The sequence below is a fragment of the Mytilus californianus genome, unplaced genomic scaffold (genome assembly GCF_021869535.1).
Source record: "Mytilus californianus isolate M0D057914Y unplaced genomic scaffold, xbMytCali1.0.p SCAF_7, whole genome shotgun sequence".
NCBI lineage: Eukaryota > Metazoa > Mollusca > Bivalvia > Mytilida > Mytilidae > Mytilus > Mytilus californianus.
In genome coordinates this window covers 106,761,748-106,789,399 of record NW_026262723.1, presented here as the reverse complement: position 1 = coordinate 106,789,399, position 27,652 = coordinate 106,761,748, and the positions used below count along the sequence as shown (strand labels likewise).

The 27,652-nt window shown below is 31.5% G+C and overlaps 1 protein-coding gene across 6 annotated transcripts in view; it reads right to left on the bottom strand.

Moving 5' to 3' along the window:
• The window catches only part of LOC127709374 (caspase recruitment domain-containing protein 14-like), a 66,697-nt gene extending 41,644 nt beyond the window's left edge, over nt 1-25,053 (bottom strand). For 2 of the 6 annotated variants that reach the window (XM_052214871.1, XM_052214873.1), the window contains exons 1-8: nt 24,798-25,052; nt 18,373-18,566; nt 13,461-13,589; nt 5,687-5,853; nt 4,450-4,564; nt 3,081-3,218; nt 1,718-1,797; nt 615-761 (exon numbers count right to left, since the gene is read on the bottom strand). In XM_052214871.1, the coding sequence (XP_052070831.1) occupies nt 615-761; nt 1,718-1,797; nt 3,081-3,218; nt 4,450-4,564; nt 5,687-5,853; nt 13,461-13,589; nt 18,373-18,556 (960 nt within the window). In that variant the 5' untranslated portion in view covers nt 18,557-18,566; nt 24,798-25,052. Of the gene's footprint in view, nt 1-614; nt 762-1,717; nt 1,798-3,080; nt 3,219-4,449; nt 4,565-5,686; nt 5,854-13,460; nt 13,590-18,372; nt 18,567-19,283; nt 19,297-24,797 lie in introns of those variants that run through there. The other 4 variants (XM_052214872.1, XM_052214875.1, XM_052214869.1 and 1 more) reach the window with 3 other exon arrangements.
• Between the last annotated feature and the right edge of the window lie 2,599 nt (nt 25,054-27,652).

Sequence of the window (27,652 nt, the reverse complement as noted above, 5' to 3'; positions counted from 1 at the left end):
ATTTGGAGTCTTGTCACTTATTTTCTCATCTTACACCTAACTGTCAAACATATTGTGAATATTGAGTGCATGATATTTCTCCACCAAATGCCTTGCCTCAAACTTTAAAAAGAATAAAATTGCTTAAAGAACAGTCAGTTTCCTGGAGAGATTTTTCTAAGACTTTCTGAGCTTGCTTTAGCAAAGTACTGAATGACGTTTTAAAACCGTTAGTTACACCAAGGACATATATTCTAGAGTAATTTATATCTTTGGTTAACGGTTGAAAATTTTATCAATTCCAACAATCTTTCATTTATATAGAAAATTTCATTTTAATGATTAATGGCAGATACCTTAAATGATAATCAATAATTAGTTATTCACAAAATATTATCTGTTATTCACTATGACTTACAGTGAAAATCTTCAATAAACATTTTAATTTATGGAACTAATTCAGTCTAAGGCTTCAACAATTTTATCCATGAAAATTTTATCTGGAGTAGGCCTATTTACCATGCCCAATTATTACAATTTAAAGCTACCTGTTTTAAATTTCTATTATCTCAACTTTAAAATAAAGATCAAATTGCATGGTCTCTCCTTTGTTGTGAAAGTTAGGTTATATTTACCTTACTACAATCAGCCTGAGACTTGTCTAATTCTACACGCAAATTATCCATTTCTTCAACCAGTTCCTCTACTTTAACTTGAGTTTCTGCTAGTTCATCTCTTAAAATCTGTTTCTCCATTTCTGTTCTTGATAACGTATCTTGTTCCTTAGTAAAAAGCAAAACTACCCATTTGGATGTGATAATAGTGAGTGGTCAATTTCACAAGAATATAAAATTGAAAATCCCAGAAACATCAAGTTTTTTTGTAAGCTGTCAAAGACTTAAATTTACAAATCAGCCTTACCCTTTCACTGTAATGTATTTTTTTTTAACATCTATAATTACACTAGTAGAGTCTATTTTCCAAATACAGAAACTCCTAGGTAGAACAAACTGTATCCCTGCCTATACAAAGCAGGTAGAAAGAGTTTGATGTATTCAGTGGTGCAATACACATTTCTGGCAAAAATAGCTAGTTTTGCAACAATAATTCATAACAACCTATGTACATCAAAACATGCTCTTTCCATAAGGTTTATATAGTTAAAGATACAGTTTGTCCTATCTGAAATTCTTTTTATAAAATTAGAGAAAAAAAGTTGATAGGGATCATATTAGGAAAAGTATTTAGAAGGTTAAGTAGAAACCACATGATATTTTTTTCTGTGGGTAAAAGGGATTGAAGCAAATACTATTCTGTTACAAATAAAAAAGTAAAAATTATGAGTGATGAAGTATAAAAAAATTGTTGTAAAAATTAAGTAATACACTATTGACACAAAGATATGCCTTGGCTGTATATAATTTTGATAGCATAATACAAAAATTAAAATTAAAATGGCAATACTTTAAAAGCATCTTAACTACACAATACATTCAAAGTCAATGAACCATGACTAAAGCTGCAGAGCAAAATGATCTCCATGAATATGAGATACATGTTTGTCAATGCTAAAACAACTTCATACCAAATATTATTGACTTACTTTGTGTTGTTCCCTTTAAACTGACATTATCTCCATCTTAAACAAATTGCTGACACCACCAACACCGCTGGAAAAACTTTATTAGAGGGAACAAAAATTTACTAGGTAATGAATACTCATTATAAGAATACTAACCGTTTTGATCTCCTGCAGTCTGTTCTGTATTTTTTCAAACTTTTGTGTTCTAACATCTGTTCTGTTAAGTTTTAATTCAACTGTCATAAAGAAAGTTACGTATTTCTTTACACAAGAGATTTATTTTTGCTAATTTGGCAATTTAGACAAAATCAGCAAATGATACCCCTTACTTAATTCTAATCTCAAGAGGATCAAAATCAGGGACAAGATAAATATGAAAGTAAAACATAGTCTGATACCTGAATCAAGAAATCTAAATTCTGTGAAAATAAGTCTCATTTTTCTGGCAAAAAAAATATCAATAAGAAAAAAATGAAAGTGGATAAAGCTAGGCCTGCAGGTGTAGAAAACATCCTTGCATTTTCATATCAAGAATTAAGATATGCATACTTTGAATAGTAATTAATGTTGTCGTGCAGCTTCTGTACTTTTATTTCAACTACTTTAGGTATCGAACTCTTTGCCTGATTACCATCGCCAGTAAACTGGCATTTGGTTCTGCAATTATTTATTTCCTGCAAATAAGTCTCTTGAACAAGTGTGACTGTCAGAGATTTTGGTTTCCCATATGCTGATCGGGACCTGTATCCAAATATTCATACAATTTTGAAGCTGCTATTGACATTGCTGGTTGGTTCTTGCTCATGTGAGAGATCTTTTTCTGCCCTTCAACATTTAAAGACATGGTGCAGGTCAACAATGACCGAAGACAGATTATGTGGTTTAGCCATGCTTCACGTCTATGCTAAGGGCAAGTGAACGCAGAAGCTGTTCTCAAACGATTGGATCTTAGTGGCACAAGAAAGGTCGAATTAGCATTCACAGACAGTGACTAGGTTCCACTCTCTGGGCTTTATTAAAGTGTTTTTTTTATGAAGCGTTGACCACATACACTTTTCCCGCTTTTTCTACTATCAAATACAGGGGCGGTTCCATCCATTTATAAAAGGGGGGTTCCTAACCCAGGATAAAGGGGGGGGGGGGGTTCCAACTATATGTCCCCATTCAAATGCATTGATCCTCCGAACCCCCCCTGGATCTGCCACTGAAATATGTATCCTACTGTAAATGGATACATGTTTGATGCTACAAAATTCGAGGCAAGTATCTGTCAGCCGGCTCTAATAGCCTAATGCAGTTCTTCATACGATAAATATGAAACAAAAAATGAATGTAACAAGTTGTATTTCGAACCCTAATATTATAATTTTCGGTGCTCCAGATCATACCACATCTCCTTATTTTATATAAGTCATACAATATTACTTTTATCTGAGCTAAGTCCAGTGATCTTACTTATATCTGAGGTAAGTCATATAATCTTACTTATACCTGAGCTAAGTCATACAATCAAACTTACTTTTAAGCTGTTTTATATGTTCCTTCAAATTATTAATCTCTTGTTCTATGTAGTCTTTTTCCTGTTGTATATGTCTGATTCTATCTTTATACAAGTCTCTCTCTTTAAAATATTCTATACATTCTTTCTGTATCTTTACTGAAAAGAAACACGACAAAAACAAATACATGCAGTTTGATCTTTCTTAATGTAAAGGATCATGGGTAATTAACAAGTGGAACTTCAAGCTATTGCTCAATATTGAATAATGATATCCATTTCGGTGACAGAGTTGAACAGCAACCAATATAAAAATACATAACACTGTAAAGAATATTCACTTGAAGCCTTATAACAAATTTCAGGAAGCTCTTATTTGTAGCTCCCTAAAAATATGTGGCGAAAATTTCATACATGGCAATTATGTGTTTGAATATAAAAATATTTGGTAAACAGAAAGTTGAAGAGGTATAAATCTTAAAACACATCACAGGGAAAAGCTTGTTCATATCAATATAAAAATAAGGAGATGTGGTATGATTGCCAATGAGACAACTATCCACCCAAGTTCATATGAAGAGGATGTAAGCAATTATAGGCAACCGTACGACCTTCAACAATGAGAAAAACAGCCTGCTTACAAATTTCAAGAAGCTTTTATTTGTAGTTCCCTAAAAAATGTGATAAAAATTTCATACATGGCCATTATGTGTTAGAATATATATGGAATATTTATGGAAAAAACTAGAAAAGCATATTTTAAGGTTAAGAAAACAATTGGATTGGATAATCCTTGTAAAAGTTTAAAAAAAGCTTTTTGATTCATTAGTAAGTCTTATCTTGCTTTATAGTAGTGGGGTTTGGGGCATTTTCAATAATTCAGGAGACAGTACTATTTTGGAAAATTTCCATATGAAGTTCATAAAAAAAAATTTATGTGTTAATAACAAAGCACTTAATGCTGCTTGTAGAGCTGAACTTGGCAGGTTACCATTGTGGTAAAAATCTCATTTTCTTGTATTTATTTTTTTTTAACATATTTTGAAGTCTGAAAACACCCTTCTAAAATCTAAAAATTAAAAAAAATAACCCCTGACCAAAGAAACTATATTCCATTTTAGACAATCTATGATTTTCAAGTCTCGCTTGGAGAAAATATTCTATTAAACACTTTCTGCCAAGTATTAAACAACAAATGGATCATTCTTCAAAAATTTATAATTCATCTTCAGGATTTTGAATAAACTGCAATAGGCGGAGAGCAACACTTACAGTCAAGTAAAAATAATAAGTTGATAACAGTTTGTGACAATTTACATGGATATAAGTCTTACACATGTTTTAAATAACAGCTAGTACTTAAAAGATACCCAGAGACTATAAAACTTACAATTGTCATCTTTTAATCTATCTCTCTCTCTTAACAAAGAACTATTCTGTTCTTTCAATTCATCATTTTCTCCAGATATTATCCGCATCTTATCTCGTAGTTCATTGCTTTCATTCTAAAGAAATTAACAAAAAATAACACTATGAGCTATACAGAAATTAAAACTGATACACCACTTTAATACACATGGTGTGTTTACACATATACTGATCTAACATTAACGAACCCACCTTTAAATCTCCTATAAATCGCTATGAATTAAACATTCAATTTGATAGTTTTAGCAGTTGTATATTTTTTGTTTTACTGCCTACATATATGTTATACATTTTGTATTCAAAACTTTTGATAACCAACATACCAATTTAAGGTTGTTCCTGCTTTATTTCAAGCATTTAAGAATTGAATGCTTCATTTTGTAATTTTAAGGGGATGTAAAAGTGTGACTAAAGCAAATCTTTGATAAATTGTGGAAGTGCTAAATACTATAAATGTGTACATGTTCAACGCTTTTACAACTGGATAATCTTCTATGCTTTAACATTAAAATATGAGTGAAATCAAGCCTTTCAATTATTTTCTATGCTTTGTTTTAATTCTGTCAATTAGAGCACTAGATCATGGATGTTGTATTTTATATGGAAATAAAAATAAAAATATACCTCAGCCAATAAAAATTACATTATCTTATGAAATTTCTATGTATTGTAATTGTACCAAATTAAAGTCGGTGTAATAGGTTCATTTACTATCTATGGGTGGGTACTGGTGCTTGTAGAAGGCAGCACGAGTAAAAAATCTGCTAAGCTAGCAAGTGTCCCAGGACGGTGCATCATCTTGTACAAAAAAGGTAATTGTAAATTAAAAGTTAATAAATTATGTAAACTTACTAAATCAAGTTGCAACTCCCATAGGCAAAGTTGACCTGACATTATATGCACCTCTGTTTTGAAATTTCACATGCTTTTTTTTTTGTATTTCATTTATTCCTATGTGATGCCTGAAGCATTAGAAAATTGAAGCATTTCATTTATAAGTTGTTTTTGATAGACTTATCTTTTGAATTGTTTTGCATTTGTCATTATGGGGCCTTTTATAGCTTACTATGTGGTATGGTTTTTGCTTATTGTTGAAGGCTGTATGGTGACCTATAGTTGTTAACTTCTACGTCATTTGGTCTCTTGTGGAGAGTTGTCTCATTGGCAAGCATCCCACATCTTCTTATTTTCATATATACCTCTGAAGCCTGGATATTTTCTTGATTTAATGTGACTACAGCCTTGAGATCTTCTAAGTTTTCCCTGAGATTAACATTTTCCATAAACTGATTCTTGATCATATCTACTAATTCTCCTGTTTTGTCTATCCATTTGGATCTTATGGATTCTCTGTGTTGTTTAAAAGCTGCAATTATCAAAAATTATAATTATAGAATAGCTTATCCAAGTATTCAAATATAAAAAAGAATTCAATGAGTTCAACAAGTGACTGCACAACACGTTAATTCAAGAATATGTGTAGCTCATGAGTTAATAATCGGTGTTGTTTGGGCATGAATTGAATATTTTTGGATATTTTAATTCTTTGATTAGTTAACCTTTTTATTTCATTGGCCATGGACTGTTGAAAAAAAATAAAATATAAAATGAAAGGAACTATATCTTTTTCTATGCATTCTCAATTGTTTTTGATGCAATGTCAACAACGTCTTGACAACACCAATTATTATATGACGTCAGAGGAGTGAAATTATCAGATTTATTTCACATGTGAAATTATTTGGTTTTTTTTTCCACTGTGAAATATTGGTAATTCATTGCAACCATTGAAATAAATATTTATTATTTTGAGTATTTATGCTTAAGGTGGTACCAAACACCTTGACTAAAATTAATTTGGCTCGTTTAATTTTCAAAAAATGTTGACAAAATAATTACTTTGACCCTTTGACAAATATATAAAAATTTCAAAAAACTTGAACCACACACTTTATCGGAAAAATTTCATTGGATATATAGCAGTTTGACAAACACTAATTTTGATCATTGAGAAGCTTAATATTTCCTTAGCAATAGAACGTGATTAAAACGTTCAGCGGTTTTTTACAGAGTTATCTCCCTGTAGTATTATGAACCACCTTAATATGATTACATGATTGTCAAACAACACCTGTTGCCCTAAATGTAAAGACATACATTTAAAATATTTGAAATCATATTTCATTTTGAACTTTGATTTCTACATTTTTCATGACATGGCAGAATAGGTGTGACATCTTCAGAAGAAATATGTTGAGAGAGAGATAACACGTTTCTGTTACTTATAGAAACTACACATTAAATTTATCAAAGAAGCACTTGGTGTTCATTGCAAAGCTTCAAATGATGCTTGTTGTGCTGAGCTTGGTCGAATTCCACTCAAAAATAAAATTGTATTTTCAAGCATAAATATTTTAGAGCATATACTTTCATCAGAAAATACACTTGTAAATCAAATTTTCTGTGCAACAAGGTTTTCAAACCCCTGGATCAAAAAAACTAAATGCATTTTACAACTAGAGGCTCCAAGGAGCCTGTGTCGCTCACCTGATATTTTTATTTACAATTGATGCATGAAATAATGCAACCGTTATACGTTTGCTTTAGTTTCAGAGATATAAGTCAAAAACTGCATTTTCCCCCCAAGTTCTATTTTTAGCCTTGTCTGACATGTTGGTTGGCAGGCAGGGTCATCGGACACATTTTTTTAAACTAGATACCCTAATGATGATTGTGGCCAAGTTTGGTTAAATTTGGCCCAGTAGTTTCAGAGAAGAAGATTTTTGTAAAAGTTAACAACGACGGACGACAAGTGATGAGAAAAGCTCACTTGGCCCTTTGGGCCAGGTGAGCTAAAAATTAGGATATTTAAATCTTGTAGAAAAAAGTTGTTTAACAAAGCAGCACTTGGGACAAGTAAAACAAAGAATTTATGATCAGTGCTTGAAAAATCAAAATGCAAACATACAGGAATCTTCTAAACTCAGTTTCTTTCGTCAAGTCTACAAAATGGGTCAAAGACCATCATATGTTGATTCACTAAACAATTTAAAAGATAGAGCAGCAATATGCTAAATACCCATAAGTGCACATTCTTTAATGATTGAAAGGGGAAGACATCTTAACATTCCTAGAGAGGAAAGATACTGTCCTGTCTGTAAAAATGGGGAAATTGAGGATGAACAACATTTCTTATTACAATGTAATAGATTTACCTCAAAACGAGAAATATTAGAAAATAAAATAAATGTTATATTTGAAATACAGCGTAACATTACCACTGATGAAAAAATATCTCTATTGGTTAACAATAGCTCAGCATTATTACTTAGACTGTCTTCCTCTTTCATATCACTATCAGAGTGTCTAAATATAAGAAATAGTGAACTAATATGAAACATCAATATATAACTTTTCATTCTATCATGATATGTTATCATGTAACTTTTCATTCTACCATGTCAATTAATATAATTATATGTATACAATAGGTCTTAACCATTTATTGTTAATGAGTTTGTGCCAATAAAAATATTTGTATTTGTATTTGTACGTGTATATGTATTAGATACACCCTGAGGGCATTAGCACGAATGGGTGTATCTAATTTACACCAAGATATTATTGTCAATGCAGAATGATAGTTTTCAATAATTTCGGAGCTATTTGACCATATCTTATTAAAAAGCATGATAAATGCAGGATATCTAATTTCATTTAACGACATCTTGGTTTAATATATAAAAATCCTACAAAAGTGAAATGATTGTTTCTGTTTTGACTCTAGCTAGAGATAAACATGTTCATACATTATTTTCTCTATCTTTTGGTTATTAAAGTACATCTGTATGTAATAACACCTACAGTTAAAAATGTGTGTGGGAAAGTTGTCCATAAACAGACAGTTAAAAATCTTGTCTAGGAAAGATGTCCGTAGACAGATTAAAAAGTTTATTTTAGTATTCAATTAATTACTTATATTTGTGGTTTTCCTTTACCCTTGAAATCAACTTAAATGTATTTCTAGTACAAATAAGGCAAAGTACTAAAACATTATATAATGTTGTATGCATTTAAAATTTGTTGAACTGCATCTGACAAGCAAAAGTATATATATGTGATTAATTGAAATTTTGTCCACAAATATTGTTTAAAAATGATATTTTATTGCCATGAACATCTCCGTTTTAATGAGATAAATATTTCGGGTCAGTGGTTCATTTCTTAAGGAGAAATCATTGAGTCTTGGTATGAAGAGTGAAACAAGAGGCACACCTGTGCCTGTATTGCTCACCTGGTGAAAAAATAGCAGGTTTGCTAATTAGGACTTTTCTAAGCACATACTATAGACACTCTTTGTGTTGCTGATCATTTTTGCAATTTACATGTTTAAACTAGCTCCTATAGGTTTTTAGATAAAAGTCAAAACTGTAAAAAAAGGGTAAAAATCAACATTTCAGGGGAAATAACTCCAAAACAGATCAACATATTTTCCATAAATTTTCAGGATAGATAGAACTTGTTGTGATGACCATTTTTCCACGTCAGTTTTTTTCTAATTGCCTCAATATAAGAGATGCTAGCCAAAACTGTAGTTTGACCCCTATGTTTTATTTTTAGCCACAACGGCCATGTTGGTTGATCAACTAGGATGAAAATTACAAACTGTATAGTTGACATCCTATAGATGAAGCAGACAAACTTTGGTTTCAATCCATTGAGCAGTTTCAGAGTAGAAGATTTTTAAAGAAAAGATTACAGACAACAGATAGACAGATGATTGACGCAAAGTGATGGCAAAAGCTCACATGGCCCTATGGACAATCACATGGCCCTATGGACCATGTCAGCTAAGAAAAAAGGCAAAAAAAAAGGACAACATAAGCATATCATAGTGATGATGTTACTTTGCAAAGTCATATAATAGTTTTTAATGTTTTTGCATACACTGCTCAAACTAAGTACTACAAAATAACAAAGATCTTTTTATAGAGTACATATAATCTAAGACTCTTTCATCTTGCAATAGTATTAAAACATTTGACTTTTCTACACTTTACACAAGTATTCTCCATTCCAAACTAAAAGACAAATTGAAAGAGTTGGTCCTGCTTTGTTTCATTAAAAAAAGCAGCCACCGTAGATACAGGTAGCAATAACCAGTTAGGAAAAAACTTTAAAATGACACTCATAATTTTTAACCACCCTCTTTCTCTTGCTTTCTAACAAATAAGGCTAATATATGGAAACAGCATCTTCCATAGATTTGATTTCCAATAGTTAAAATGGTGAAATATAATCTCTTTTTGGTGTAACCATGGCAACAATCTGCATTTATTTGATTCAAAATACTGCAAAAAGGGGGGTGAAAATGTCACAAAAGTCCCCAAAATTTGGTCCAAAGGAGAATTTCAATCCATTAGAGTGATACCTTTTCTGAAACCATAAACATTTATCTATCAAGAGGTCCAAACAAAATCATATGCATTTCAGCTCCTTTTTCCATAAAATTGAATTGAAAAGTTCGAGGGTCAAATCTTTGATGAAAAACACTTAAATAATTTCTGGACCTATGGGCGGTACGGATGTGAAAATACGGACTGTCAAACAGAACTAGAGGCTCCATGGAGCCTGTGTTGCTAGCCTGATGTTTTTGTTTACAATTGATGCATGAAATAATGCAACCATTATACTTTTGCTTTAGTTTCAGAGATATAAGCCAAAAACTGCATTTTACCCCTATGTTCTATTTTTAGCCATGGTGGCCATGTTGGTTGGCAGGCGGGGTCATTGGACACATTTTTTAAACTATATACCCTAATGATGATTGTGGCCAAGTTTGGTTAAATTTGTCTATGTAGTTTCAGAGGAGAAGATTTTAGTAAAAGGTTACAAAAATTTACGAAAAATTGTTAAAAATTGACTTTAAAGAGCAATAACTCAAGAAGGGGTCAATTGACAATTTTGGTCATGTTGACTTATTTGTAAATCTTACTTTGCTGAACATTATTGCTGTTACAGTTTATCTCTATCAATAATAATATTCAAGATGATTACCAAAACCGGAAACATTTCCTTAAAATTACCAATTCAGGGGCATCAACCCAACAACAAGTTGTCTGAATCGTCTGAGAATTTCAGGGCAGATAGATCTAGACCTGATGAACATTTTTACCCATTGTCAGATTTACCCGAAATGCTTTAGTTTCAGAGATATAAGCCAAAAACTGCATTTTACCCCTATGTTCTATTTTTAGCCATGTCAGCCATGTTGGTTGGCAGGCGGGGTCATTGGACACATTATTTAAACTAGATACCCTCATAATGATTATGGCCAAGTTTCGGAGGAGAACATTTTTGTGAAAGATTACAAAAATTTACGAAAAATTGTTAAAAATTGACTATAAAGGGCAATAACTCCATAGGGGGTCAATTGACAATTTTGGTCATGTTGACTTATTTGTAGATCTTACTTTGCTGAACATTATTGCTGCTTACAGTTTATCTCTATCGATAATAATATTCAAGATAATAACAAAACACTGCAAAATTTCCTTAAAATTACTATTTATGGGGCAGCAACCCAACAACAGGTTGTCTGATTCGTCTGGGCAGAAAGATCTTAACCTGATGAACATATCTCAGTCAGATTTACTCTAAATGCTTTAGTTTCAGAGATATAAGCCAAAAACTGCATTTTATCCCTATTTTTAGCCATGGCGGGCATGTTGGTTGGCAGGCAGGGTCGTTGGACACATTTTTTAAACTAGATACCCCAATGATGATTGTGGCCAAGTTTGGTTAAATTTGGCCCAGAAGTTTCAGAGGAGAAGATTTTTGTAAAAGTTAACGAACGACGGATGACGACAACGGACGAGGGACACCAAGTGATGAGAAAAGTTCACTTGGCCCATTGGGCCAGGTGAGCTAAAAATGGCCTATAAAACATGCAAAAAACAATCTTGATGTTCATTTAAACCCACTTGGAAAGCTATATTATTCTTCAGCTATTCAAAAATCAACTTTTATTGTACAAAAACTTTAATATTTAAAATTTCACCATGGCCAAATTGTGAAACTGAACTTCTAACTGTGTATTGCTACCACAAGTATCTTGTCTTAGGGTGGGATAAATCCTACTTTGTAAAAAATCACTCTGATTCAAAACAAATTCTCTAAAACTGACATTATCAAGATGCTTGATTTCGTGATTGACAATATATTTGTTACATTTGGAGGACGTGTTTTTCAACAAACAATCGGAATTCCCATGGGAACAAACTGTGCCCCTCTTCTTGCCGACTTGTTCCTTTATTTCATATGAGGCTGACTTCATACAGAAACTTCTTAGGAAGAAAGAAAAGAAGTTAGCTGTATCCTTTATTTTTACTTTCCGCTATATAGATGATGTTCTCTCACTAAATAATTCAAAATTTGGTGACTATGTTGAACGCATCTATCCCATCGAACTTAATTAAAGGATACAACAGATACAGTTAAGTCTGCCTCATATCTTGACTTACATCAAGAAATTGACAATGAGGGTCTGTTGAAAACAAAACTTTACAACAAAAGTGATGATTTTAGCTTCCCAATTGTGAACTTTCCATTTCTATGTAGCAACATTCCAGCAGAGCCTGCATACGGAGTATATATATCTCCCAGTTGATACAATATTCCAGGGCTTGTATTTCCTATCATGATTTCCTTGATAGAGGGTTGCTGCTCACAAGGAAGCTATCAAACCAAGACTTCCAAGTGGTGAAGTTGAAATCATCCCTTCGTAAGTTTTACAGACGCCATCACGAGTTGGTTGATCGTTATGGAATATCCGTTTCACAGTTGATAGCGGATATGTTCCTAATGTCGTAACTACAATCTCATCCCCTTTTCCTGAATGTGAGGTACTGAATTAGACTTATTACCGGGTTTGTACTAACATGAGCAATGTGGAGCAGGATCTGCTTACCCTTCTGGAGCACCTGAGATCACCCCAGTTTTTGGTGGGGTTCGTGTTGCTCAGTCTTTAGTTTTCTATGTTGTGTTTTGTGTACTATTGTTTGTCTGTTGGTTTTTTTCTTTTTTAGCCATGGCATTGTCAGACTTATGAGTTTGAATGTCCCTCTGGTATCTTTCGCCCCTCTTTTAAGGTCAGCAATCTTGGATCATAAAAACACAAAAAACAATAAGTCTCAATCTTTTATGATATAAGTAAATTTTGAGAACGGAATGAAATTCATCTATATAACTTTTCATTTACATGAAGAAAATGATTTGGTTTATCTTATCATTAAAACAGTTTTTAGAAATATAGAATAATTTGTGTGTGATTCTATTTTTTTCAATTTAGCCATAAAAGGGGAAATAACTTACTAGATAACTAAATTTTTTAATGGATTTTATAATAAATTTAGATATTTTGTTATTTAGTATGACAAGTCCTGTGACCCCACTTTTTTTTCTTTCTTAAAGCACATTATAAGAGCTATCTTCTCAGATTCTATTTTAAAATTCTATCGTTCAGTTTCTTTCTTTTCACACAAAAGTGGTTTTTACTCCTGGAATAACCTTTAGCACCATTTTTTATACTTACTCCTGGGACGACCTACATCACCTCTGTTTGATCTTACTCCTGGGATGACCTTTAGCACCTTTGTTGGATCTTACTCCTGGGATGACCTTAAGTACCCTAATTAGCACTAATTTTCAGGTTGAACTTAAGTACTTTTGTTGAAACTTACTCCTGGGATGATCTTATGCACCTCTGTTTGAACTGACTATCGGAACTACCTTATAAAGCATCTTTGTTAGAACTTACTCCTAGGACAACCTTTAGCAACTTAATTGACACTTTTTCCTAAGACAACTTTTATCACCTATAAGAGATCCGACTCCTTGAAGAATCCTTAGGAATTTTTTTCAGTACTTACTCATGGGAGGGTCTTGGGGGTATTTACTGCTACATGTACTTACTTCTAGGAGGTTCTTTAGCATCCTTATTGGTAATCAGTTTGTATACATGTGGGTAGTCATACTCTAAAACTTCTATAAATATCTTGACACCATTATCCCCCTTGGTTTGTAAAATATCCAGAAACTGTCCTATTTGTAAAAAAAAACATTTTTCATGATTAAACATGTATTTCAAACATTTCTTATTCTAATCTAAATGGCATATTGATTTCTTCATACAAATAATAGTATAGGTATTTCAATATTCTCTTCTAATTATGAGCAAGATCCACTTGCTAGTAAAAATTGCAATGCTATTAACTTGGAACAACATGAAATGGAAATACCGTAAATTCAGAAATTATTGCCTGCATTTAATATTGCGATTTCAACATGACAGACAAAATTTGAGAAATTTTTTGTGATTACAGGAAAAGCTCAATACAGAATATATGTGTCAGATTTCAGAATGTGAGGTCTTATTAATGTGATATTTATCAAGTCGCATTATTTACAATACTGTGAATTCTTTTATTTTTGTGGGCACCAATTTTCATGGTTTGATGAAAACTTTCATTTATTGTGGATATTTTTTTTCTAGGTTTTGCCGGATTTTGCGTACATTCATATAGAAAATTTGTAATTTGTTAAAAATTTAAATTTGAAATCCACAAAAATTGGTATTCAACGAATGATAATGAATTCCTCAGTAAAAAAAACCTTGCAATATTTTCTGAATTTACAGTACATGATAATCATAAGCTTTCAGAAAAGACTTCATGAACTTTGAATCTAAAGGCTTATGAAATATAAGGATTAGAACAATTGTTTATGAGGTGTCAGTGGTTAGTTGAAAGTCTAGGTTTTAAAAATCTTTATTTGTCACATTTATGTTATATACAAACAAGATGTACTGTGTTTGGAATATACATTATATATCTTTACAGTAAAGTCCTTTAAGTTTGTGCACCTTTCAGAAAAGGAGATGCACAAAGGGTCCCTATTTGGCCTTCAAATTCAATGATAAATCATCTGCTTTTTGTGTAAAAATCATAAATCAGTATAGTGCAAAGTTAAATTGTATCTAAAGGTCTTTAAAAACATTATGAATATTCACCAAAATGTTTAATATTAGTATATTTTTTTTTGAATGACAAACAAGCCTTGTTTTTTTTTTACAATTCCTGAGTGAAAATTATTTATTGCATGCATGAATAAAGTAAATATTTATAATAGTGGTATAGCTCATAGTAACTTCATACAAACACAATGGTAAATCATTTAAGTGGTTCTTGCATGCATTCTATATTAGTGCGTCTAATAAACACATGAAATTCTGTATGCTTTTCCTAAAATTTTTAGACAAGGATTTTCTTTAGGCCGAAAGTAAAATTAAAACTGTTTGATGTTGCCTACCTACCCACCTAAAAAGCAGCCTACCTGAAAAATTTAATGACACAAATTGTTTCAAATCTTTTTATTAAAGATTTTTTTCTACCTTAATGTTGTTTTCTGAACTAAAACATGTAACTAATGTTGATTGCCAAAAAAAAAAATTCCTACCTACCTTAGTCTCCAACCCTACAAGGCATGGGTAGGCAACATCAAACAAAGAATTTGTTAACAGTGGCCTCACTGTGATGACATAGAGCATAAACTAGCTGTTTTTAGTTTTTTCATTATTTATAAGGTTTAAAATAGATATACCAATAAATTGATATGATAAAATTACATTTCAAATTTCAAAGAAAACTTAGGCCAAATAACTGTATTTAGCAAGGCAGTTATTCAAAAGTATTCGTCGTCAAATATTTTCATTAATTTTTTTGGCATGAATTTTTTCAATATATCTTTAAAAATAGTATAAACCAATGACCATAATAAATGTAAAATGTGTACTAATGATTAATTGTTCATATTTTATTCCTTAGTTTCATAGTTCAAGATATAAGGAACTAATCCTTTGTAACCTGATATGGTCATGTTTTTTTTAATTGTGTCAGAAATAAATTTTCAAAATAAAACTTTCGAATAATTTCCATTTAAGGCATATTTTACATAAATTTTATTAATATTACAAAATATTTTCATAGATAGAAAACCCAAAGGAATTAAGTATGCTGATATCAAATTCTTTTCTAAACAAGTAATTTTATAGTTACTTGATATGCAACTTCCTTCTTAGAGACAACAAGGTCAACTTTATACATGCAAAAAAATAACATCCAAATTCAGGATATTCTATAACAGGAAAATTTCTATGTCCTTAATTACTATATTTTTTTGGTATCTCTTTACACTAAAATATTTCAATCTGAAAAACTAACTAACTAACTAACTAATTTTATTCAGTATAAAATCCAGTACAAAAAGATCATCGCTGAAATACATGAAAACATAGAAAAACTAAAACAAAAAAGAGACAGCAATTTTGTAACGTATTACAAACAATAGACAAAACACCCACATCAATATTATGCAATTATTCCCACTGATGAATTTCTAATCATGATACATTTGTCTATATATAAAAGAAATCTGTTGAGAACATCAGTCTCCGAACAGTTCATTAAATATCTAAATTTATCAAAATTATCTAAATTACAAAAACGTGGTATAATATTAACAATGTCATCATAAAACTTTTTCCTCTTGTCTTGATAGAGGTTGCATTCACATATGAAATGAAACTCATCTTCAATTTTGTTATCAATACAATGTTTGCATATTCTTTGATCCAAAGGCGTATTATTATATCTGCCTTTTTGATGTGTAAATTATGGTTAGAAATTCTTAATTTACAGAACTGTCTAATATATTGTTTCAAGATATTCAACTTTGTATAAGTCTCAGGTTTATATTCCCTTTTTAGCTTGTAATATGTACATAATTTGTTTTGGTCTTCACCTGATAAACATGAGAAAAAATATTTTTCATATCTTTCTTGTAATCTTTTTTTCACTGCAGATATGAGTTTTCCTTCTGACAGTGTTCCTTTATTATTCCAGACATGGTCAAAACCAATGAATTTTAGAAACTGAAAAATGTGTTTGTTAAAGGTACATGGAAAGGTACAATCAACATCTTTGATTGACTTATATGCTAGTTTTGAAAAATTCAAAAGAGGGTCTTTATACAAATGTACTATATAGCCAGTATTTAAGATACTGCAAAATAACAAATATAGAAATTGGGTAACGACCAAGTTCTGCCATACTGGCAATATTAGAAGCATATTTAGTGGCACCAAGTACAAATTTACAATATCGAATGTGAACCTTTTCAGGTGCAAAATTTAAAAAAGTCTTTTCTAAATCATCATTTAAACCTGGTGTTAATCTTTTGTCCAGGTTAAGAATGTAAGACCCCATATTCACTTCCATATAGAAGAACAGGTTTAACACAGGAGTCAAAAAGTTTTAAGAGCAAAGGTGTATTATTATGTGTACAATGAAATTTACGTTAAATCATGAAAATTACTTTAAGAGCTTTCTTACTAAGATCTTCAACTGCAGTACTGAAAGAACCTGATATATCTTTTTACATATGTTTTTAGTTAACAATTGACAAGAAAGTCTGAACATCCCAATTATTTTGTAATTTATGACAAAGCTTTGTAATTTGTAAAATATCTTTCAATTTCTTGTATACCTTACATTGTGATTAGACAATGAGTTTATCATCTGAAAATTGTTTATTTCAATCCAGGTCTTCCATTTTTCACAGCTGAAATGCAACATCTGCCGAATCGACTGCTAATAGTGACAATAGGTAAGACAATGGTCAACCAACAAATTGGGACATTCACTGTGGTCATACCTGCCAACTTTTTAAAATCTCCATGGGGGATTTTATGGCAACAGGAACTTATGCTACTCTTTTATTGTCATAAGTGTTTTTAATCTACTACTATATTGTTTAAATGAGTATGTATGTGCTTAAATGTCCTTTTTTTACTCATTTGAATACCTGTTTTGAGGTGTTCAGTTTATAAAGTAAAGAATTTCAAAATTTAGCTCAACACCTCTCATGGGGGATATCCCCCATAAATCGGGATAGTTGGCAGGTCAGTGGTGAAGCAAATAAATTACAATACTGGTATAATATGACTGGTTAGGTCATTTGTCTCTTGGTATACAACTTCATAAGATGCTATTCTATCCTATAATGTGATGTTAACATATAGCATTAAAACAGCTGGTAAAATTCCAAAACCTGATTTTGATGGTTACAATCTTTTATTAGTCACATAATAATCATATTTACCTCTGGCCTCAGCCTCAATAAATACAATTCTCTGCAGAGAACATACCATAATATCCATCTTATTATTCAATCATAATTTGAAATCTATCATGGCAACATCTTAGATTAATATGTGAACTTTACTTCAGATTTTATAATAAGCAATAAGAAGGGAGGTACTCTGTATTTTAATTTATATATAGAATAACTAATCAAAGAATTCAAATATAGAAAAATATTCAACGAGTGACCGAACAACACATTAATTCACGAATACGCATAGCGCATGAGTTATTTTCAGTGTTGTTCGGTCACGAGTTGAATTTTTTTTGGATATTTGAATTCTTTGATTAGTTATTCTTTTTATTACATTGACAATGGGCTATTCAATGGAAAATAAAGTAGAAAATGAAAGGAACTTTATCTTTTTCTACGCATTCACAATTTGCTTTCATGCAACTTCAACGACAACGTCTTGCCAACACCTACTGTTGTATGACGTCAGAGTAGCGAAATTATCGAGTTTACTTCACATGTGAAATTATCCCTTGTTATTTCACTGGGAAATCACGGTAATTCATTGCAACCACTGTAATAAATGTAATTATTGGATACAGCATGCATTCAGATTCCTGAATAATTTAATTCCATTTCTCCTTTAATTATAAGTCTTTTTGTTAATAATTACCTGCCCTTGCCCTTCTTGTTGGCGGGTACATGTTCATTACTCTTTCTTGGTCATCCATCGTAAAAACACCCTTTGACCTCATTATATCAAATACAACAAAAGGATCAAAATATTTGACTATCCTGTAACGATTCGGCTCAATCAACTTGTCATAAATACTATCATCCTCTTCTGATGCTGACATTTTTTATGAACTGAAATAAAATAGATAAAGCAAAATAAAATTTAAAAAATAATTTGTCATTGGTTTGTTATATAGATGAATAAATTTTATTTAATATGTAGTTATACTACTGTCTCAAGTTAAGGTAAAGGTTGGCGCCTGTTAAAACGTTTAAACCCACTGCATTTTTATGCACCAGAGTCCTAAGTCAGGAGCCTGTTGTTCAGTGGTTGTCGTTTGTTGGTTTGGTTCATAGGTGTTTCTTGTTTTTTATATAGATTAGACAGTTGGTTTTCCTGTTTAAATTGTTTCACACTAGCCCTTTATATCTTGCTGTTCGGTGTGAGCCAAGGCTCTGTGTTGAAGGCCGTAATTTGACCTATAATTGTTAACTTTTTATACATTGTGACTTGGATGGAGAGTTGTCTCATTGGCACTCATACCACATCTTCTTATTTATATAGAAACTTTTTCAAAATTTGTTAGCTGTCAAAATCAAAATTTTCTTTTGAATTTACTTGAGAAAACTTGCAAGACTTCTTTGCTTAACTCCCCTTGATGTATAGCTATGCATACCCATATTCCTTTCACACAAGATGGTTCAGAAGAAATTTTTCTAGCATTTTAATCTGATCAGTTTTTAATATATACTGTATCAATATTGAACAGAATTGATCATTTGCCATGGTTTACAAAAATAATGGTTGATTCTCCTTCGGGAATATGTTTTGGGAACTTAGATGCTTACTGTAACCATCATTTGTTTGTAGCACTTATAAATATCTATTACTACATGTTCAGAAAGTATGAACAAAGAATCGATTTCTGTTAAAGTTTTCTGAATTAACATTTATGTATCCAACTGCTATCCTCTCATCAAATATACATATGCCTATCACAAAGTTAATCTGAAGTCTACACAATACATCACCACAGAAGTAATCATCATGCCTATCACAAAGTTAATCTGAAGTCTACACAATACATCACCACAGAAGTAATCATCATGCCTATCACAAAGTTAATCTGAAGTCTACACAATACATCACCACAGAAGTAATCATCATGCCTATCACAAAGTTAATCTGAAGTCTACACAATACATCACCACAGAAGTAATCATCATGCTTATCACAAAGTTAATCTGAAGTCTACACAATACATCACCACAGAAGTAATCATCATGCTTATCACAAAGTTAATCTGAAGTCTACACAATACATCACCACAGAAGTAATCATCATGCCTATCACAAAGTTAATCTGAAGTCTACACAATACATCACCACAGAAGTAATCATCATGCCTATCACAAAGTTAATCTGAAGTCTACACAATACATCACCACAGAAGTAATCATCATGCCTATCACAAAGTTAATCTGAAGTCTACACAATACATCACCACAGAAGTAATCATCATGCCTATCACAAAGTTAATCTGAAGTCTACACAATACATCACCACAGAAGTAATCATCATGCTTATCACAAAGTTAATCTGAAGTCTACACAATACATCACCACAGAAGTAATCATCATGCTTATCACAAAGTTAATCTGAAGTCTACACAATACATCACCACAGAAGTAATCATCATGCCTATCACAAAGTTAATCTGAAGTCTACACAATACATCACCACAAAAGTAATCATCATGCTTATCACAAAGTTAATCTGAAGTCTACACAATACATCACCACAGAAGTAATCATCATGCCTATCACAAAGTTAATCTGAAGTCTACACAATACATCACCACAGAAGTAATCATCATGCCTATCACAAAGTTCATCTGAAGTCTACACAATACATCACCACAGAAGTAATCATCATGCCTATCACAAAGTTAATTTGAAGTCTACACAATACATCACCACAGAAGTAATCATCATGCCTATCACAAAGTTCATCTGAAGTCTACACAATACATCACCACAGAAGTAATCATCATGCCTATCACAAAGTTAATCTGAAGTCTACACAATACATCACCACAGAAGTAATCATCATGCCTATCACAAAATTAATCTGAAGTCTACACAATACATCACCACAGAAGTAATCATCATGCCTATCACAAAGTTCATCTGAAGTCTACACAATACATCACCACAGAAGTAATCATCATGCCTATCACAAAGTTAATTTGAAGTCTACACAATACACCACCACAGAAGTAATTATTCAGGAATAAGAATATTCTTTTATCAAAAAAGCTTTATACTTAACAAGGGCTAAAAAACGTCCTTCTCAAATCCTGACCTATATAGGTTATCTAGGTTACCATACATAGCCTAATTCCCTTAACAATGCCACTAGAATAATTTATTTACATCTATAATTCACATGTAAATAAACAAACAGAAAATAATCTTAAAGTTCACAAACATATAACATTGTTTATATGTTATTTTGTTTAAATGTGTATACATGTTTTTGTTTAAATGTACTTTAATGCTCTAATCTTTATAATCATTTACTGTGCTTTATTTTCTAATTCATTTGATTGTATAGCTCAAATTTTTGGGCACCATGACTGGTTAATAAAATATTTTATCTTATCTTATCTTATAATATAAAGACCGTTATAATTCTGACCCCCATTATTCTTAAATGGATCCTGTATAGTAGATAAATCATTAGGGTAAACCCCTATAAAAAGTATAAAGTTTTTGTTATCAAACCATTGTAAACAATTGAAGTTGTCCTTACAAATAAAGATACTATTTATTACTCAGGTAAGTCAATAACATTGACGAGCAGTATTTGATGTCAAAAAATCTGATTTAAAATATAGCTGTTTTATAGTAAAAGTGTATGTCAACTTGGATTCATTCATTACTTTACAGGAATAAGATAAATATATTGTAAAGATATTCCTATATAATTGCAGTCTGCTCCGACTACTAGTCTGAAGAACAATAATCCAACATTTTTCTTATGTGTCTAAACAAAGCTTTGCAAAAACTTACTAGTCCGAATAAAATTTTACTAGTCTGGGGCATCGGACTAATGGCTAACGGTGCAGACTGTAATTGAAGATTGTATGTTTACCTGTAGTATGTTTGGTATTTTGTGTTGATGGGTTGCTGTCTAATGGTTAAGATAACAAATTCCTTAAATTTGAAAAGGGAGAGAAGTTTAATTGTCCTCATTATCTGGTTAAGATTGTGTCAACAAAATATTATCATCATTTTAAATTAAAATTTTTGTTTCTGAATTTCTCTAGTTAAAAAATGTGTGTACCCATAAGTGCACTAAAACTGAAGTTGCATTACTCCCTCAGGCAAAATTGACCTTAGACGATTTTTGTTGTACTTTCCACTCAGAGATTATAAATATAAAGTATTCCCACTACCCTAAATATAATGTGTTAAGTGGTCTTATATAGAGAGCCACTCAGAACTTACAAATCTGTCACCTCTTGTGTACTGTCCAAACTAGGATTGTACATTTAAAGTCTTGACAATACTGTATTGTATTCTGTGAAGTGCTCCTGTATGCAAGTTTAGATAATGATAGTTCTACATTATATAGTACCAAAGATTTGAAACTTGATATAAAAATGACCTAAACTCTCTGAAGTATGAATAGTAGGTTGCTGTGACTTATTCCTGACCGTCTCAGTAAACTGCAACTAAATGCTGTCCATTATGACTTATTAATGATTTTATGACATAATAAATGATATTATAGTCCAAAATTGTCCCCAGATTTTTTTCTTAATATTCATGTAGCATTAATAGTTTTAATAAAATATTGCATGCACTGCAATCTCTGGAGTCAAATAAGAAAAATTCTTCTATCCTCTCCCAGGGGTGGATCCAGTATATTTGAAAGGTGGGGAGTAATTCCAGAATAAAATGCTTCGCTGAGCACAGCCTGATACGACCGCAGAGGTCAAACCCCAAACAGTTGGGGCAAATTTGGACACAATATTCAAGCTTGATACTGTCTGAATTTGGATTGTGATCAAATTTTTGACACAATATAGGTTTCTGACACAAAATAAATGTGGTCAAAGATCTTACAAATCTATTGCGCAATACTGTGCAATTTAAGGTTTCATCTTTCTTCTTGAAACTTTTCAAAAATTTGAAATTTGTAAAAATTTTGAAAACAAAATATGAAGCCCTTAAAAAAAATGGAACCCCCCACCATTTTTTAATCCCTCCTTAGAGCAATTACCTCCAAACTCAATCCCAGCCTTTCCTTTGTAGTATGGAACCTTGTAGTACAATTTCAGAGAGATCCATTCACTTAAACACAAGTTATTGTCTGGAAACTAGAAAAATGCTTGTTTTTTGCCCATTTTTGGCCCCTCATTCCTGCATGTATGGGACAATTACCCCCAAACTCAATCCCAGACTTCTCTTTGTGATATGAAACCTTGTGGTACAATGTCAGAGAGATGCATACACTCACACACAAGTTATTTTCTTGAAACTACAAAAATGCTTCTTTTTGGCCCCTTTTTGGTCCTTAATTCCTAAACTGTTGGCACCATAACCCCCAAAATGAATTCCAATCTTCTACTTGTGGTATTAAACATTATGGTACAATTTCAGAGCAATAAAAATACTTATACACAAGTTATTATCCTGAAACTAGAAAAATGCTTGTTTTGGGCCCCTTTTGGGCCCCTAATTCCTAAACCATTTAGGACCATCATCCCCAAAATCAATCCCAACCTCCCTGTTATGGTATTGAACCTTCTTAAAAAATTTCATAAGAGATCCATTCACTTAAACTAAAATTATTGTCCGGAAACCAAATGTGTCTTCTGAAGACGACGCAGACAACATCATACCATTATACGATCCCAAAAAGTTTTTTGTGGTCGTATAAAAAGGAATATTTTTGGACGATTTTATGCTAAAAAATCATATGAATCGTGAAAAACAAGTTTAAAATTTTTTGGCAATCAAAATCTAAAGGGGATGGATTGTAACGCCCTCGCTACTCCACTTTTAGATTTGCATTCATTGCGCATTTCTTTCTGCCGATTTGACAAATTTGACAAATTAAACTGTATACATTACTTAACTGGAAAAAAAACAGGATACATTACTTTTATTGTATGTTATATTCTCTTGTAATCTTTTACCCTCATTTATTTTCATTTTATTCTAAAACTTACTTAATAACTTGGCATATTTTCTACTTTGTATCTTAAAAATAATTGAAAAATCAAGAGCTGAGAAGTTTTCCTTTTAAACAAACTATCTCCTTAACATGGTATTCATATCTATTTCAACACCTATCATCTAAAGAAAGTTTGTTGATACCTGGGTAGCTATGTAACAATCATACTGCATCCTTTGTGCATCTAAAATGGCATTGATTTCTGTTCGAATAACAAATACACTGTTTTACCTTTCTGAGAATACCTTTATAGACTTCAATGACTGTGACTTTTTGTTAGAACAACTAGGTTAAATTAATGACTTTTCAGAAAGAAAAAAAAGTATAAATTTCATCAAAAATGGGAATGAAAGAATATTTATGTCATGGTAAGGGTTGAATATGAGACAAAATTCCACTAAGATACAAGGAAATAAGTAGTATTTTCATCCTTTAATGGTCTTGTGCCAAACATTACTTTTTTTTAATATTACTTTTCCCAGATTCCAATGTTAATAGATGTCTTTTTTTACCACACACAGTGTCTATAATCTTTGCTTTTAGTTAGCCATGATTTGCTCTAAATTCACAGAAGTTCACATTTTTCTTTTTAAAATACTGCCTATAGCATGATAGTTAGTTACATAAAACAACTTACATGCTATAAAGGGTTACATATGTTTTAACAGTTGAATAAATTTATAATGTAGTAATTATCAGCATATGTATTTAGCTGAGTTTTTAATTATTTCAATGATCAATTTCAAATAATCAGTAATTTTGACACAAAATATCAAAACTGGAATATTTAGTGTTGTAGCAACATCTATTCTTAAGACCCAGAATGAACTTATCTTTTTTTACCTTTTAAGATAGTTGACCTTTTTGACCTTTTCACTGGATTTGATATGAATTAAAATACCTCTCTTATAATGACAGTTTTGATACTAGACTAAGCCCTTAAGCCACAGTGTTTATATGTTTACGACGTTTGATGTTAACTATCAAGTATATAAATCATCTTAAGAATCAGCATGGCATATCATCTCCCACTTTTATAAGGTGTAAAATAACTTCACATACATTTAAATACATAACAGGATACAGAAGAATTTAACATCAGTTATTCATACTTACTTATATATATGCGTCTCTTAAATCCTGGATTTTTTTATGCTTTTGCCATGTAACACTTTTCATACATCTTCCCTTACACAATTCACAAACTGTAACACATGTAATACATTGCAAATCTTGACCCACTTACTTCCTAACCTACCAGTAGAATTATACTTCCTGGTATGACGGGCTATTTGAACAAACATCAATGAGCCGGGAAGTTAAACCCTCTTCAACAATGCACCAATAAAAATTGTAAACATCATATTTAAATACCACACAGGTTAATGTAATTATTTCAATGGATATTCTTTCATAAGCAAATGGACTTTACCCCCAGAGTCTTTTCTCTCCAGCTGGGTATTACTCTAGCTCCATAACTTAAAAGACTTGTAGAACTTCTGTCAGTAAAAGTTTGCATACTCCAACAGACAAAATACTAATTAAGCTTCATAAAAAGTGTAGGCATTCTCAAGGAACAAAATTTTCCTGTAAATTTCCCTTTTGATTAAATAACTTTAAAAAAGCAAAGGTTATTCATGAACGGGACAATGATTTGAACTAGAAACTCCAAGGAGCCAAAATCACTCACCTGAATACAAGCATAGTTACTGAAAAAGTGCAAGTATAAAGATGGTTCTCAAGTATTTCTCATATAGTTCAATATGATAAATTGTAGAAAATCTGGAATTCAAGAATGACATAAAAAATATTTTCTGTTGTCATAATTATGATAAATGGATCATATTGACCGAATTTAAAAATAGGAATCTGTCAACGTGTATTTTAAATCTGGTCCAATGTTAATGTTTAGGCCATTCTGGTGTGCATCTGTGATTTCAGTACAGCATAAAATCTTAAATTTTGTAAAAGTTTATAATAGAAGACAACTTGCACAGCATGACGGATGTCAAATGATGACAAAAGCTCACATGATTTTTCATTCAGCACGATAACGTCAAGTCTGTTCAATTCATAGGTTTGTTACGTTTCTGTAACCATAGATTTTGTTGTTGTATTACTTATAATAAATACAAATAGCAGCAGTGTTGTCCACTTTATGTATACTTTATGTATATTTTATTTCATTTTATTACCATATCTTATACATAGATTAGACTATTCTATTGCTTGGCATCCACTTTTCACTTGTATCTAAAAGACTGATGTTTGTATGGTATCTTTTTTTTACCTACTGGAAGATGAAGTATTTTCGAAAGAAATGCTCTCTGCAAAGTTTGTAGAATGGCAGAGAATAAAAGATTTCCCTTCATAGGTTTAAATCATTCAGGAATTGAAAACTATTCTGACCTCTTTTTGTAACTTCAGATTCATGTACTAAAATGGATTGGAAATATTCCTGTATTCTTTAGTTAAAACTGAAGAAAAGAAGATGTGGGGTATAGACCAATGAGACAGCAAATCAACAAAGCAAAAAAACCAAGACATCTGAAGGTCAAAATAAGGTCTTCAATAATAGACAAGCTTCTATACAATATGTCAAGCTATGAAGAATTCAAGGTCAAATAGCAAATCTGGTGACACAATATTGATTTATAAAGAATAGTTATCTTGCTTTCAAAGAATATTGACAAAAATAGATAACCAAAGTTATTTAAGAATTGAAAGATAAAATAAATATTTCCACCTAACTGTTATCTTTGATGATAGCATTTCAAATTTTTTTATGATAAGAGTTATTTATAGGAATGTTCTTAGAAGACCCACCCTTTTGTAAATAGGGAAGGAGTATGAAAAAACTAAACAGGAAAAAAGTCGCAATGTAGTTAATACTATTATTGTTTAAACTAACCCTTAAAACTAAGAAGTGACGGTTGGTGTAGGATTAGTCACTAAATTGCATATAAAAAATATCAAGTTTTCCTACACGTTCTATCACTCATAGACTGTCATAAACTTCTTTGATATAAAAATACAAAGATGTGGTAATTAATTGCCAATGAGACAATTATCCACAAGAAACCAAGTGACGTAGATGTATGCAACTATAGGTCTTTGTACAGCCTTGAACAATGAGTTCTATTTCTAGATATATATTCAATGCCAATGGAGAAACTTTTCAAATCAGTCATGTGTTTTAAATGCTTTCTCTATGAGATTCATAACATTCGGTTGAGGCAAACTTAAGTTAGAGAACGGAAACAAAAAATTCAGCAATTTTTCCATTTGTAAAGGGGCATAACTCTAGAACAGTGAAAGTGACGCCTCCGAAATTTAAAATTGATCTATGTTTTGTGGTAATAAGCATTGTGTATAAGATTCATAACATTTGGTTGAGGCAAACTTAAGTTAGAAAATGGAAACAAAAAATTCTGCAATTTTTCCATTTGTAAAGGGGCATAACTCTAGAAAGGTAAAAGTGACGCCTCCCAAATTCAAACTTGATCTGTGTTTTGTGGTAATAAGCATTGAGTTTAAGTTTTATAACATTTGGTTGAGGCAAACTTAAGTTAGAAAATGGAAACAAAAAATTCTGCAATTTTTCCATTTGTAAAGGGGCATAACTCTAGAAAGGTAAAAGTGTCACCTCCCAAATTCAAACTTGATCTGTGTTTTGTGGTAATAAGCATTAAGTTTAAGTTTCATAACATTTGGTTGAGGAAAACTAAAGTTCGAGAAGGGTAACCAATTTCGGGACGTACGGATGTACAAGGGTAAAACTTAATGCCCCTTCCACTACGACAGGGGAATAAAAAATTGGCATGTGTTCCCTAGATCCTGGCTAACTTGTCACACCCAATATAAAAATTCATGAAATATAAAAAGCCAAAGATTCATTCCAGAAACCAAGATTTTTAAGAATTTCAAACCATGTATAGCTGTCTTTTTTAGAAACTGTGACCTTGATCTTT